The sequence below is a fragment of the Pogoniulus pusillus genome, chromosome 24 (assembly GCF_015220805.1).
Source record: "Pogoniulus pusillus isolate bPogPus1 chromosome 24, bPogPus1.pri, whole genome shotgun sequence".
NCBI classification, from domain to species: domain Eukaryota; kingdom Metazoa; phylum Chordata; class Aves; order Piciformes; family Lybiidae; genus Pogoniulus; species Pogoniulus pusillus.
In genome coordinates this window covers 16,827,275-16,843,167 of record NC_087287.1, presented here as the reverse complement: position 1 = coordinate 16,843,167, position 15,893 = coordinate 16,827,275, and the positions used below count along the sequence as shown (strand labels likewise).

Sequence of the window (15,893 nt, the reverse complement as noted above, 5' to 3'; positions counted from 1 at the left end):
ACTCCATCAAAAAGAAAAAGGGAAGAAAAAAAAAGAAAAGAAGAGATGATGTATCCTTTATCATCATCAAGTGTTTGGCAGCTGAAGGCAGGAGCACATGCCCTAAAGATAGCATATAAAATTAGGTAGATGTGGGAGGGAACAGGAGTATTGCAGAGGCCTTAAGAGGTGCAAGTAAATGCTGAAGATACTTGAGTGACCTGAGGTGTTGTAAAAGGAAGATTGGGATGTGGGGAGAGAGTTACAAGTGCTGTGTAGATGTGTGAGGAGGATAGACTATGTTCCAAAAGTGAGGGAGGCATATAGACAGTGCTGGTAAAAAATGGAATTCTTGCAATGGTGGCACAGTAATGATGCAGAATACAAACTGCAGGAAAGAATTTTCTACAGGTCACAGGAACACCTTGATCCTGGCTTTGCTGATATGGAGACAGAGAAGGGTCATGGCAAATGAAGGGTCCCAAAACCAGTTTTTGTCTGCCAAATACTCCTTCTTCAAATTGAAGTTTCAATTGAAAATTCTTTCACTTTTCCTCACATTTGATCATCATCTCCCTTGTCATTCATTCTGGTTTGGAAACCATAAATAATAAACCCAAAAGACTAGCTCCAGGCACTTGTGCTCTGAATGGAGAGCTGAACACTGATTTGATTCACCCAGCAATACACACTCAGAGTTCAACTTGCACTGCATAAAACCATCTCTTAACCTCCAGCATTCATTACTTGTTGAGCTGGCTATGGCTTTGAGGGTTCTTAAAGATGCTAAATGAAATAAAGATTATGTTTGTTGTTTTTTTTTAACCTGAAACTGTCCCATGTTACAAAAGCTGAAATTCATTCCTTTGAGTAGAAGTGGACTTAGTTCCACACTTCCAGGGAACTTACATATATACAAAGTCAGTAGGTCTGCCTCAGTATTTGAGAAACACCCATGCAAAATACATTCATGAAATAGGATTTAGTAAAGACATATCATTTAAGCTACCTGCTATCTGTTAATAGAGTCACAGAATGGTTTAGGTTGGAAGGGACCTTAAAGATCATCTTGTTCAAAGCCCCCTGCTATGGGCAAGAACACCTTCCACTAGACCAGGTCGCTCCTTATCCAACCTGGCCTTGAACATCTGCAGGGAGGGGGCATCCACAACCTCCCTGGGTAATCTGTTCCAGTGTCTCACACACCCTCACCATAAAGAATTTCTTCCTAATATCCAGTCTAAATCTACCTTCCTCAGGCTTCAATCCATCCCCTCTTGTCCTGTCACTATGGCCCTCATGACAAGTCACAGAATCATAGAATCAACCAGGTTGGAAGAGACCTCCAAGATCATCCAGGCCAACCTAGCACCCAGCCCTAGCCTGTCAACTAGACCATGGCACCAAGTGCCTCATCCAGTCTTTTCTTGAACACCTCCAGGGACGGTGACTCCACCACCTCCCAGGGCAGCCCATTCCAATGCCAATCACTCTCTCTGGGAAGAACTTCCTCCTAACATCCAGCTTATATTTGCCCCAGAACAACTTGAGACTGTGTCCCCTTGTTCTGTTGCTGGTTGTCTGGGAGAAGAGACCAACCCCCACCTGGCTACAACGTTCCCAGCTTTCTTGTAGGCTCCTTTCCAGTAGTGGAAGACTGCTATAAGAATTTCCCAGAGCCTTCTTTTGTCCAGGCTGCACAGCCCCAGCTCTCACAGCCTGGCCCCATAGGGGAGGTGCTCCAGCCCAGTATAATGTACAAAGCTATTAATGAGATAACATCTCAAGTTTCTATGATACAAGTGCTTTTCTGAGTGGAGGGAGAATGTTCTCTGGGTATGCTAATTTTTAATGGGATCTTAGATCATTGATCACATCAGATAAATCTGTAGGTTTAGCAACATCAAAGGAAGCAAACATCAGTGGACATGACAGCTAGATTACAAAAACAGTTATGTGTCTTGTTCCTTATTTACAAGAAATTGAAGGTACTGCAACTATTAGAGGCACTTACCTGCAGATTTTGCCCTTGCTCTGCATGCTGGTTTCTCTGAGGAGGGTGACCTTCAAGGTGTCTCTGAACACTTCTACAGGAATTCAACTCATATTTAAGAGTTTCTATTTCCCTTCTCATGTTTTCCTCCTGTAATGATTGAGAGTACAGAAAGCACAAACCCACAGACTTCATTACACGTTTGAACATGTAAAACAATGTTTTACATGGATATCAACAGCTTAGCAAATTAAAGGAAATCCTTAAAAGAAGGTATAGATGCTAAGGAATTTATTTGTGCAAAGGAGGATAATTTTGAGCTCTTCCATTCACACCAGAATTTTAATCACATTCCCACTACAAACAACACCTTTTATTAGTTGGGGTTTTTTTCACTATTTCAGGTAGCAATGCTCAAAAAAAAAAAAAAGTGATCATTTTATTTGTAGCATTTCAGTATTTCTCCTAAACCTACCTCTACAACTACCTGAGGGGTGGTTGTGGCCAGGAGGAGGTTGCTCTCTTCTCTCAGGTGGCCAGCACCAGAACGAGAGGACACAGCCTCAAGCTACGTCAGGGGAGATTTAGGCTGGAGGTGAGGAGAAAGTTCTTCACTGAGAGAGTCATTGGACACTGGAATGGGCTGCCCGGGGAGGTGGTGGAGTCGCCGTCCCTGGAGATGTTCAAGGCAAGATTGGACGTGGCACTTGGTGCCATGGTCCAGCCTTGAGCTCTGTGGTAAAGGGTTGGACTTGATGATCTGTGAGGTCTCTTCCAACCCTGATAATACTGTGATACTGTGTGATACTGTGAAAATATACTCACTTCTGGAAGAGTCTGCATTACTGGAAAAGAAATCAGTTGCTTTTGTTGCATTATTTCTGCAATGTTTTCTTGGCTTATAAGAATTACCCAAAATGCTTGATGACTATTTCCAAAACCTCTTAGTACTCTAACATTTAATTTAATAAACCTACATCTTTCTTCCAAGTTCTTAGTGCTTTCTCATGCTCATTCTGAAGATTAAGGAACTTTTCTTCATTTTCCTTTGCCTTCTCCCTTTGCAGCTCATTATCTCTTTCAAGGGTCTGCAATAAAATTAATTATCCAAAAAATAATCAATACCACATAAATGAATTTTGATGTGGTTTATGTTGCTTGGACCTTTGCTTCTAACATGCTGGAAGCGCCATACAGATCAGTGATAATGTGCTATCTCAACAATAATTTTCATAAATTAACAGAAAGGTGCTTATAGTTTAGCTAACAGCAAACAGGGGGAGGTTATGAAGAAAGAAATGGCTATAAAAGGGTATAAAAACACTTGCCATTATTCAGTTTCACTGCATAAGTTTTAATGTGCTGAAAAAGTAATATAAAATCCAGAGATGGGGAATATGAAATGTAGCACAATCTAAACCCATTGTACTTAACAAAAAACCTAGAGTAAGCTCAAAGAAGTTTGGTTGGGTTTTGGTTTGTTTGTTTGTTTTTTCCCCAAGCTTTTCTACCCTAAATTGTTTATTAACCTATCTTATAAACTGCACAAGCTTTAAATGTCAGAATATATCTACTGGAACATGAAGTATACATCTGATTGTCCTTTAATTTATCTTTACTGGATGACTGAAACTGGAGTGCATTGAAGTAAGTTTTATTCAGTTTTGTACTATCATAATTTTACTTGCAACATTTTTGGGTTAACTCTTTCAAATTACTGGGCTAAATTAAAGCCATCTTTGTAAATCAACAGCAACTTCACATCTCTCAGGTACTGCTGGAATTTTTCTCTTGTTATTTTTATAGCAAACAACATGGAAGATAAAGGACTTGCTGCATCCTTTGTCTGCTATTTAGGTGACTCAAATATATTTGATAATGTAAATATCAACAGCTACATATTTACGACTTTGCTGAGCTTCTTTGGAAGTCCACTTGAAAAACGTTAAGTTATAGAAGCATCTTATTATTCTTTTTTGTCTAAAACTTAATCTATTTCTTGATTCAGTAGGCATCAATTTTAAAATTATAGAATCATAGAATCATAGAATTAACCAGGTTGGAAGAGACCTCCAAGATCATCCAGTCCAACCTAGCACCCAGCCCTATCCAGTCAACTAGACAATGGCACTAAGTGCCTCATCCAGGCTTTTCTTGAAGACCTCCAGGGAATGCCTATATTAATTTAGCCCTACTATTATGGATATATTTTACAGGTCCTACTAGGAAAATTCAAACTACCTTGCACACACATGCAGATCTTCTCTGACAAAATATGTAATTAAACAGGTGAGAGAATTCAGCAGTACATTGGTTGAATAATCATATGCTGATGTAGCACCTTTCATGTAGTTCTATCATCTAGGAGCCCCAGACCACCTCTCTCTGATAAACCTGCTCTAACTCCAAGGATGCTTTTACTTGTGTCTCAGATGCAACCTCCTCTGAGAATCTGCACCAAGAGAGGAATACCTGAATTCCTTGCATTCCTTGTACTACAAAGCAAGTCTAGCTACATTTTAGGAGAGCATAACTAATCTTCAGCCTTATGTCATCAGAATTCAAAATTCATATATTCATATTGTGCCAGAAGTCAAATCACTTGCATCTATTACAAGACAAGCAAGGCTTATGGAAAGCAAATCTAATTTCAGTTTAGCACAGAGGCATTTACTCAGAAACAAAAGTATATGTGCACACTGTAGGCTTAAATTAACTAAAATCTTAGCTCTCACAGGCCTAGCACAAATGGAACAGTTTGGTTATGTATGGACAAGGAGTAGATAATTATTGTTAGTTAATCAATGGTTGTATCTGACTCTGCATGACACATCCATCTGGAACTGATAGGACCTTAATCTTTAAAGCACTGTGGGCCAATCTGACTGCTAGCGTGATTTAGAATCAAAACTATTCTGGCCCACATTTACACACTCAAAGTGGGACTGAGGAATGCTGCAACTCCACACTCTCCAGTGTGACTAACTGGCACATCTAGCATGAATATGACATCAGGCTCCACAGCAAGAGATGGCTCATGATAGGCTCTTTTTAGACCCTCTGCTCTAAGGCTATGAAGATCTGAAATTTGAGGTATTTCCAGAAAAGGTATTTATACCTACATGAAAATGATGAGAAACCAAGGTCAAAATAATTTGATTCCAAAACACTTGAAAGCAACAACCAACAGATTAAAGTTTTACCCTTCAGAAATGGTAAGAATGGCAACTATGATTTACTCTAGGGGAAGAACAAAAGGAGGGAAGCCACAGCCTGTGCTTCAAGGTTCATGCTGACAGCTAAGGAGCTGAGGGAGCAATGGAAGCGAGGTCAAAAGTTCTGAAAAGCATACAGATGTCTTTAACAGGTCTGGACTTACATAACAGATAGTAGCAGCTTGTCTAATCAGGAAAAATCTGACCTGATACTCTTCTTTCAGTGCATTTAGTTCACTTTCCATTCTAGCGTTCGTTTGGGTTGTCCGCTGAAGCAGCTCCTGCACACACTGTAGAGAGCTGAGAATTTCCTATTTGAGACAAACAAGTTGGAATATATTGAATAACATTTGTTTCCTGAAAGGTAAATATTAGGTAATTCATTAATTTTAGTTCATGTATTTATTTTTTTTATTCTGCAAGTGTTTGCAAAGTCACATGTAAAAAAATATCCTCAAGTATCAGTAGTGGGGAAGGGTTTGTAGGAAGAAGTTGGAACAACTCCATGTTTTCCTGGCCTTTTGCCTTTGAGAAGACAACATAATTAGGACTTCTTGAAGCTTATTCTTTATCAGAGAATTTTCTTGTGATTAAAATGTACAACCCAGTGATACTTTCAACACAGTTCAGTGTAAATCTAAATAAAATATATCAAACCTAATCCCACTGTGAGTTCAATTAATGTAACAGAAGAATTTTATGGTAACCATATTATGGTTCTGGAGAATATGGGAAGTCCCATAGAAGTTATATGACAGGTGAGTAACTATTTCCATTAATGGCTCACCCTTACATGAAATTATTTTGTATCTCCTGAATTAAATCCTTATAGATGTGAATTATCACAGATTTTTATCACATGGTAAAAGTACCCCAGATTTGACTGCCACTATCTGATATTTCATGGAACCACCCAAGACAAGTTGTTTGAAGTACAAATGCATTAGTGCAGCCACTAAGTTTGGTGCAGTCAGCTGAAAATGTGGATGGAATGGAGATAGAGAAATTTTATATTTAAACACTACAAAGCACATTTGCAAAGATTCAAAGACAGAGAGAATGACCTAGGCAAGTAAACTTCCACTCCTTAAAGACCAGCACAGCAGTTACTAAAAGAAGACCCGAGTAAGAAAAAAACCTTTTTCAGGCAGAAGGCAGTCTAAAATGTGCTCAGTTGCTTCAAAATACACTGAGAGAGGAACATATCATTAAAACAAAGTAGAATCATAGAATCATAGAATAGAATCATAGAATCAACCAGGTTGGAAGAGACCTCCAAGATCATCCAGTCCAACCTAGTACCCAGCCCTATCCAGTCATCTAGACCATGGCACTAAATGCCTCACCCAGTCTTTTCTTGAACACCTCCAGGGATGGTGACTACTAACTAACACACATACAAACTCACATACTAACTAACATACTAACATAGCTCATAACAAGTAATTGCTAACACACATAACTAACATACTAACTCCTATTAACACCCAGGAAGATGCTATATAACATTTTTCAGCTATTTCTGTTTCTTGTCCATGTTATATACATTGAAGTAGACACACTTCAGCTGGGCTATTGATCTCACCACATTTCAGGGGCAGAAGCCTTTCTTACTACATGAGTATTCTTAGATATGTACATGGTTTCTAACACATCAATAACCCTTCTGTCTTTGCTGCCACATGGATCTCCATCCCCTGTCTCCACTAAGATGGCAACAGTACTTCTATATACTTGCAAAGAGCTTTCAAATTAATCTATTGGTTCTATTTTCTGTACAGATACAGCTACCTACTAAATAGAAAATCATTATTTTGGGTGTTCACTCATTCATTTTCATGCATGCACACCTTTATGCATAGAAGAAGAATATTTTTGTACTGAAGATTAATTTATCTTTAGTTCAATTTTACATCTAAAAAGCAGAACCACAGAGATGTAGAATGGCTTATCCAATATCATCTGACAAGTTGGTAGTAGAGCTGGCCATGCCTTTTAAATCTAGCGTAGTGTTCACTCAGCTAGACAAGGTTCCTTCTCTGCACACAGTTCAGTGTAAATCACCTATAGATAATATATTTAGCCTCACGCCAAGAACCACTGAAGCCAAGGGAGGTTGTAGCCAGATGGGGGTTGGTCTCTTCTCCCAGGCAACCAGCAATAGAACAAGAGGACACAGTCTTAAGTTGTGCTGGAAGAAGCATAGTTAGGAAGAAGTTCTTCCCAGAGAGAGTGATTTGCCATTGGAGTGGGCTGCTCATGGAGGTGGTGGAGTCACCATCCCTGGGGGTGTTCAAGAAAAGCCTGGATGGGGCACTTAGTGCCACAGTCTAGTTGACTGGCTAGGTCTGGGTGCTAGGTTGGACTGGATGATCTTGGAGGTCTCTTCCAACCTGGTTGATTCTATGATTCTATGATTAATCCAGATGGTGGATTTGTAGGGCTGTAATACCGAAATCTAGGTCTTTCAACACAAATTCTTGAAGAAAAAGTGTTCATCTCTCCACTAAAGCCCTCCTTAGATTTGTGTCAGAATTCTTCATATCAACCAACCAAACCCTGACAGTTTACACAGAATAAAATGGAGGAGCAAAAGAGAGTCCTTCTCTTAGATAACACATACCAAACATGCATATGAATGACACTATGAGCATCTCCATATAAATGTTTTTAGTGCATTCAGGGCTGTGGGAGTAATGAGGCCTGAGTAGTTCTCTCATTTTTTGCCTATGTTTATTGCCAAGTGTTTTTAAAAAGCACAACTCAAAAGGCTTTTATGGGCTGGAAGAGTTGGATTAGCCTTTAGTGAGTGCTCAGTGAGACTGCAAGCCAGCTAGTAGTCTCGTCTTTCCTGGAGAACAGGAATGCTGTATTGTTTTGACATGTTTAATTCACCGAACTGCAGGAAGAAAATTCCACTACTGTTTCATAAACAAAAGCCACTTCCACCCTTTTTATGTTTAACATTCTGCAAGGCAATGTATTGTACTGTTATTACAGGGAATGAGGTTTTGCTGTGTTAGATAGGTGCCTCCACGTACCTTGGTCTGAGTATCAGGCTTTGCTCTAATACACACCTGGCTTTGCAACAGAAGACAGTTTTAACTCCCTTCAGCTATGTATAGGTGTAGTTTAATGTTCTAAATGTGCATACACCATTTCCTTTATGTGTGATTGGCACATTATTCCAGTTTCAACTGGTGTTACAGTAAACTATTGGCAACCAGGAAACAGAAGAGCAAGCTCGTTATGCAAACCTGGTTGCTTATTTCTCCTGAGCTGATGTGTAAACAACTACTGTATGGGCAGACCAAATTTCTCCCATCTGAATTGAAGGACAAAAGTTAAGGCTCAGAATAAAGTGACAAGTAACAGACTTTATTCTGTTAATACACTTAAAAACTGAGCAGTAAGATTCTGTTTATGTTAGTATTAAAACATTTCTGAAGAGTAAAAAATTGAATTATTTTTAATAGCATAGTCTAATAATGTAAGAAACCTAGATATGAACTATGGCACATATATTCCTAAGAGATTTTGAAGTAGTAAATTTATGTTAACAACTCACCAGCTTTTCATCTTTAATCTGAGCGTTTTCTTCTTGAACTTTTTTAGTAACTGCTGTCTCCTTTGAAAAAAAAGGCATAAAGAGCAGTAAAAGACATTTTACACCACTGTCCTTTTTCTTTAGTAATATTGTATTGATGGGATATTGTGAATTATCATCAGGCTATTTAAAGAAGTTGAATTACTTTTAGATTGCCTTTGGGTTTTTTTTAACTACACAATTATATTCATGGCATAGTTACTTCCCTAGAAAAGCTTACTCTGGAAGTATTAGATTGTATATGCAGTTAGTAGAAAGAAATCACAAGTCTGTAGGCATCAGAGAGATCATTGCCATGATGTTTGCTGAACAAAGAACAGAAAATATTCACCACAAATTTAATTTGTTTAAATTGCTAAATACCATTCTGATTTTTTGTTGCAGTTCTTGAAACTGTTTTTCCTTAGCTGCAAGATTGATGTTTTCTTCTCCCACCCTGCACTGAGATGTGACCTTGGACCTTATCAAGTCTGCAGTTACTTTCTTCAGTTCCTTAACACAGGAAACATATATAAATAGTTCATCCAGTATAAGCATTGCAATTCAGAGCAAAGACAAATCTTTTAAACTATCCTGAGTCCTGCCCTACTTTTAAATAATGTATAGGAACAACAGAATAAATTAGAGGTATTAAAATTTGTAAGATTGATTTGCTGAACTTTAAACTTGTCACATGGCTAAAAGTGGGGTTCTTTTTTTAAGAGTTAAAACGTTATTGTGCTCATTTTACTGTTTGATGTATTTATGATGCTTAAACACTTCATTATTTTCGCTTCCAAGAAGTATACTAGAAGTGGACAATGATTTGGTATTGGTAAAACCTCCTACACCAAGGTACACAACAGAAATAAAGTACCTATTGTTACTACTGTGCACGTTCCTGGGAATCAAGAGGGGAAAAGGAAGAACAGCAACTATCTGGTAAAAACAGGAACTGGCTATAAATTTGGAGGATCTTTGCTTTTCCTGAAACATTAATTACTTAATCTCAGGAGAATGCTAAATTAATTTTATATTAGAGGCTTCTACAACATAATTTTCCATCTAAAATAAGCCTTTGATTTTATAGTCTTTATAATCTTTTAAATACTCTGCCTTTTTTTTTTTTTCTTTTTTGGTATCTATTTTCTAACCAGTTTATTCCAAGCAAATAAACAGCAAATGCTTTGATCTCATTAAATTACAACTTATAGTTCCTGGAGTCATAAATATTGTGCCCCATTCTCCCCTCCACCCCTCCCATTCTGGTACAAGGTAGTCTGTTTAATATCTCTCTCTCCTTGAGCTCCCTGACGTTTACTCAGACAAATAGCAGAGGTTATGAATGCTGTTCACAGATAGTATCAAGAATTCTTCATGATGCCATAGTGGTGAACCAAGCATTCAGAATGGTAATAGTTTTATCTAACAACTAAGTTTGGTCTGTTTAACTTTTCTTTACAAAACTGGAATCCCATCTTATCACAGACCAACAGTTTAACTGTTCTGGACAAAATCATACAACAGTACAAAAGAAGAAGGGCAGATTATGCTGTAGCTGAAATTCACAAAGTTTTACAGAGGGTACAAGCATAGATAGTACTTTGTTTTGTTGGTTTTTTTTTTTTCTAGAGGCTTTATTTCTCATGAATTTTAGTCATAAATAAATCAATAATGATCTAATAAGCACTAAGTGTAATTGCAGAATCAATTACGTAAGCCAAAGACAGCAGTGCTTTAGTGTTGTGATAGTCTGTAAGCTGGTAAGACTCTTGCCATGTTTTGCCATCAAAAAGTGTATTAGTTGCACTGCTTTTACTAGAAGGCTCTGTAATGAAATACATCATGAAATATGCAAGGAGAGTTCCTACATTTAAGTGACACAAGGTGCAAGAAGGTTTCACTCTGAAACTGTGCACTGTACCAGTCTCTGTACAGAAAGCAGGGTTAACATTACACAGAGCACAACCAACAGGCTGTGTGCCACACAAGCAGGTGCAAAAGCCTGCTATGAACCTCATACTATCTATCATCCAAAACTCAGTTTGTGTCCAGAAAAATCTTCTTGCTTATTTTATCACAGGGAAAGAATTAGTCACACTAAGCAAATCGTGATCTTGAGGTACAAATGAAGACTAGGATTTCTTCTTTGCATATATCATATATAGCAGATGGATGTGTGTTTCTTTTTCTCCTGATAGCTTTCTCTCACTAATAAGATCACCAGTAGTACTTGGAATCCTATAAAATATACTGAATCTTGAAAATAATTTTATCAGTTTGGGTGGGATGCTAAGAAAGAACAATAAGGCTCTGAACTCATTCTTTCCATGTTGTGAGTCACTGGCAATGCTTAGGGACATTGTTTCAGAAGCACTTAAAGGCAGCATAAGTCAAGAGTGTCACAAAAGAAACAAAGATGAAATAAACACAAAAAGAGTCCTGCTCCTTAGATATATCTTTCTTTTGCCACTTGATCTAAGCTAAAGCTTCCTTATTTTGGGTGAAGTACAGTTCTGAGCAATACAAAATTGTCATTCAACTTTCCCTGAAGGCCACACAAATACATGTGCCAGCACAAAGAGGTGGTGTGGGGCTCGAAAAGCAGCCAGCATAGGCAGTAGCAACCACCTCTCAAGACAGTGCTGATACCTTACACAAACATTAACCAAATCCAAAATTCCAACTACACCTTTTTGTTCTCTTCCCAGATTAGTGCAACACTCTTGTAATCGCTCAGGCTTTGAGTAGCATAGATGGTTTTTAAGCAGCAGGGTGAAAGAAACCTTTTTCTTGAGCAGATTTCAATGCAAGCATTCTCATAATGGTTGAGAAGAATTCTATCACATTGAATGTCTGGATGTTCAAATCCTTAAATAAATGTTACTGAGAAGGAAATTATGACACAGTCCAGTTAGGAACTGGATGTGTGAGCAGGCAATGTCAAAAGGAAATGATAACCTCTCTAAATAAAATTCCTCTCCACAAATCCAAGAAGACTGAACCTGTGCAGAATGGACCTCAATTTAAGCCAGTTTTTACTGTTGTACATATTTAACACCCCACCACCTTCTTGCAGTTTCATTAAAATTGCAGATTCGTTTATTTTTATCCATAAATGTTGAATAGCATTCACTTACTCCATATTTTCATCAAGAACTAATGTGTGAGATCATCACTGTCTGAGTCAAAGTAATGCCTCTGATAAGAGCTGACAGCCATATTAAGATTTCTGTGCTATGGATACTTGTTCCCTCTCCAGCACTGAGGTCACAGAGGAAAGAAGTTTGAACCCACAAGTTGCCTGAGCTGTTAGGGGCCAGTCAAGTCTCCAAGGCAGATGAAACCAGCTTAATAAGTTGCCCCAACTTGTGCTTCTGCTATCATGACTTCTTTCAGCTGTGCAGCAAGCGAAAACAGCTTGGTAATCCCTCTTCTAAACTCTTCTAATCATCAAAGTTTTCTCATTGCTTTGTATCTTTTGTAGGTCCCTTCAGCTTTGTAACAGATGCATCTCCCAACAAGGAAAACACCTCAAGGCTTTAAGATCACTGTTCCACAAGGTAAGGACAGTGACATTACACCAGCTCTGCTCACCTCAGGCACTTTTTTCTTCATCTCTTGCAGTGTGACCCAAAAAAGGAGCCCACAGCCCTTCACAAGCAGAAGTCATGCTGAACTAATAAGGGCCACTACAGATCTAATTCATAAATGCACCCTCTCACTACATAACTTTCAAGAAATGCCAGCCAAGCAAGCTGTTGAAACAAGGAACACTGTAACAGGGTTGGAGTTTTTTGTTTGTTTTGTCAGGGTTTTTTTGCTATACTGTTCATTCTTAACTCAGTTTTCATGGTATTTTTGCATTTTGAGGAAAAAGGCAGTTCTTTCTATTGGACACAACTTGTATTTCTGAAACTGTACGTAGAAAGAAACCTCCACTATTTGGTTTTGGTTTTGCATTGCCACAGCAAAGTGCTGCAGCATACATAATTACTAAAATGCCAAGAAATCAAATCCCACCATCACTCAGAACAGGATGGTCAATTACTAAACAATCAATAAGAAAATCAGAAGTAACTGCAGCAGAGCCATTTCCTGGTGAACTGAGGAAGCCAGGTTAAGTTTCAGTTGGCCCCTTCTTCTGCTTATCTAGCAGTATTTTATTTAAATTCATCACCTCTGACCCTAAGAATCAAGAGTACTGCTGGAAAAAAAAAATTGATCAGGCAATGTTTGATTACTGGAGTGCATAAATCACTAACAGTTTATCTTGCACACCTCAGTGAAAGTTGTAACAAGGTAACATTTTCTTAGACGTTACTCTTTATTTACCTTTCAAATTACTTACCCTCGGAGGATTCTAAGTAATGAATTATTTCTTAACCAAAAGCAACAAATACAATTTACTGTGATGTTTAAAAATTTCTAAAGCTCCTAAACTATAGCTCAAGCTACTAACTTGCTTCTATGGCAACTACTCTTCAGGATCTCTCTAACTAACCTGAAAACACCACCGTGAGCTTTCTGAGGGAAGCAATGACAAGAGAGCATGGGGAAAAGGAAGGTTTTTAATCACTAACAAGAAACAAGTAGGAGTAAACAAAAATGCCCAAATTACAGAAAGTATTCAGAGCTGTTTCAACTTCGGTTGGCATTCATCTGAAGCACCTCTGAAAGGGAGCATAAGAAAAATGTAGCTATGAGTCACAAAATGAAGAATTCTGCTGATTGCCCACTACTACTATTAATGCTACAGCAGCTTGTCAAGTCCCAGAGAATCCTACTTAGAGACTCAGAAATGCCTATTATACTTACTTCCTTCAGATTACTTATTTCAGTCTCTTGTCTTTTATTCACTGATGTTAGTTTCTTATTCAGCTGTATGGCTTCCTGGACTTTAAAAAGAAGTTGAAACATGTTAATAAAACCTTTTGTGTTTGACTATTTGATTTGTAACTGCAATGCATGTGTATATAACTTATCAAATAATTAAACACCTATAACTTATAAAATAATTAAACACCTTTATGAGAAGGAGACTAAGACTGAAACTATGACTCAACTACTTCTCCCTTTTCTTAAAAAATAACACTTCCTTTTGTTTATGTCCTGTGCCTGTGTTTACAATGGATGAAAACCACAGGCACACAAAACAATACACAAGTATTCTACTCAAACACTGCGATGTTTGTGTATAAATCTATCACTTTGTTATAAGAAAAAAGGATTTGACAACTTTGTCAAATTGATAGGTACTAAACTTCATTTCAGTTAGATGGTTTTATTACATGAAGTTATCCTTTTACAGAGTAAAATTACATAGTCATATGTGTGGAATAATATTTGTGGTTTAGTAGTTTCACAAATAATTGTGTTGTTTCAACACATAAATGAAAGTAAGGTTCAGATTTATAAAGCCTGAATAGCCATACAGTCAGAATCTATGTAACAATGATAATTGCATAAAATTATTCATACCAGGAACTTGATCCAGATTAAGCTTGTTTGTTTTGAAAGGGGTGGGTCTGCTGCTCGATAAATTGATATGATTTATGATGTGGTCACACACAACTTAGTGTATCAGCAAAGAGCAGAAGAGGTACAGGGGCTGTATAACCTGCTGCACAACCTGGCACTGTCACAGAATGAAACACTGAGGAAGATGCTGAGATACACTGATTATCAGTTGCTGTATTTGCTGCTTGACATGGGGCAGCTGCTCTTTCTCTGAATTTCTGGGTGTCTTCATGCTGTCAAAGCACAGCAAAAACTGGAGGACATTTAAGACACACATACCGCTGTGCTCTAGTTTTCCATGAACACCTTTCACCATTCCAAACTGAGATGCAATAGTAGCATAACACCTCTCAACTTCATTCAATTTCTTCTGATGCTCCTCCTTTGCTGTTAAATGCATCTGTAATTTTTGATCCTGTTAGGAAGATAAGTGAAGGACCTACTTAATGATACAAACTGACATGTGTAAGTCATCTCTCCAAATTATTCTTAACATACTAGTGTACTTGCAAAATTGTTTCCAGAATGTCCCAGTTGTCAATTTCCCATCTAATGATCAGTTCCCAGTTCCAAATAGCAGCTCATTCCAGAGACATTCACCTGTCTGTTAGATTGTCAGAAAAGCACTTTGGCATATTTTTCCCTTATAGTTAAGGGAACTTTCACATAGATGTCTGCAGAGCTATGCCAGCTGTTTCCAACTCTTGATTGCGTAGTTTAACCATGTTATTTAACCTGTCATTGTATTTGAAGGGGTGATTGAAGATACACACCACTCATTTTTTGGGGAAGTTATTTGTTATCCTTTCACAGTATCACAGTATCACAGTATCACCTAGGTTGGAAGAGACCTCACAGATCATCAAGTCCAACCCTTTACCACAGAGCTCAAGGCTAGACCATGGCACCAAGTGCCACGTCCAGTCCTGCCTTGAACAGCTCCAGGGATGGCGACTCCTCCACCTCCCCGGGCAGCCCATTCCAGTGTCCAATGACTCTCTCAGTGAAGAACTTTCTCCTCACCTCAAGCCTAAATTTCCCCTGGCGCAGCCTGAGGCTGTGTCCTCTCGTTCTGGTGCTGGCCACCTGCGAGAAGAGAGCAACCTCCCCCTGGCCACAACCACCCCTCAGGTAGTTATAGACTTTCTTTCATATACACTAACTTTTTTTGTGTTCTTTGTTATGCTGCATTTTTGTTAATAGCTTTGTAGGTACCATTTAGCCAATTTTAAAATGAAGAGAGTGGATTAAATTAAATCCTCAGGAAAGACATCCATCTATTCAGACATCTAATCTATTTCTAATCTGCAGTAGAGCAACACAGCAATTGAAATGAGTTGGGATACATTCGATCCTGTGTGTAAATTCTAGTTATACAAGGATGGATCTGGCCCAGTCTGTCTGATTTCTGTAAGGCTCCATTTCCATACAGTAACAAATGCAATACATGTCCAAGCATCAGAGGATAATAAAAGCTGATAGTAATCAAAAGAAATGACCAACATAAGGCTAGCAAAACAGGATATACAATACAAATTTCTCATGTTTTATAAGGTATGAAATTAAACACACTACAGCAAATGGAAAAGCATAATGGAAG

At 38.1% G+C, this 15,893-nt stretch overlaps 1 protein-coding gene across 1 annotated transcript in view; it reads right to left on the bottom strand.

The window, feature by feature from the left end:
- The window catches only part of CCDC73 (coiled-coil domain containing 73), a 74,240-nt gene that overhangs the window by 11,064 nt on the left and 47,283 nt on the right, over positions 1-15,893 (bottom strand). Inside the window, 8 exon segments of the mRNA XM_064163822.1 lie at positions 897-913; positions 1,978-2,122; positions 2,950-3,060; positions 5,394-5,498; positions 8,756-8,815; positions 9,158-9,286; positions 13,592-13,671; positions 14,573-14,708. Coding sequence (XP_064019892.1) covers positions 897-913; positions 1,978-2,122; positions 2,950-3,060; positions 5,394-5,498; positions 8,756-8,815; positions 9,158-9,286; positions 13,592-13,671; positions 14,573-14,708 — 783 coding nt within the window.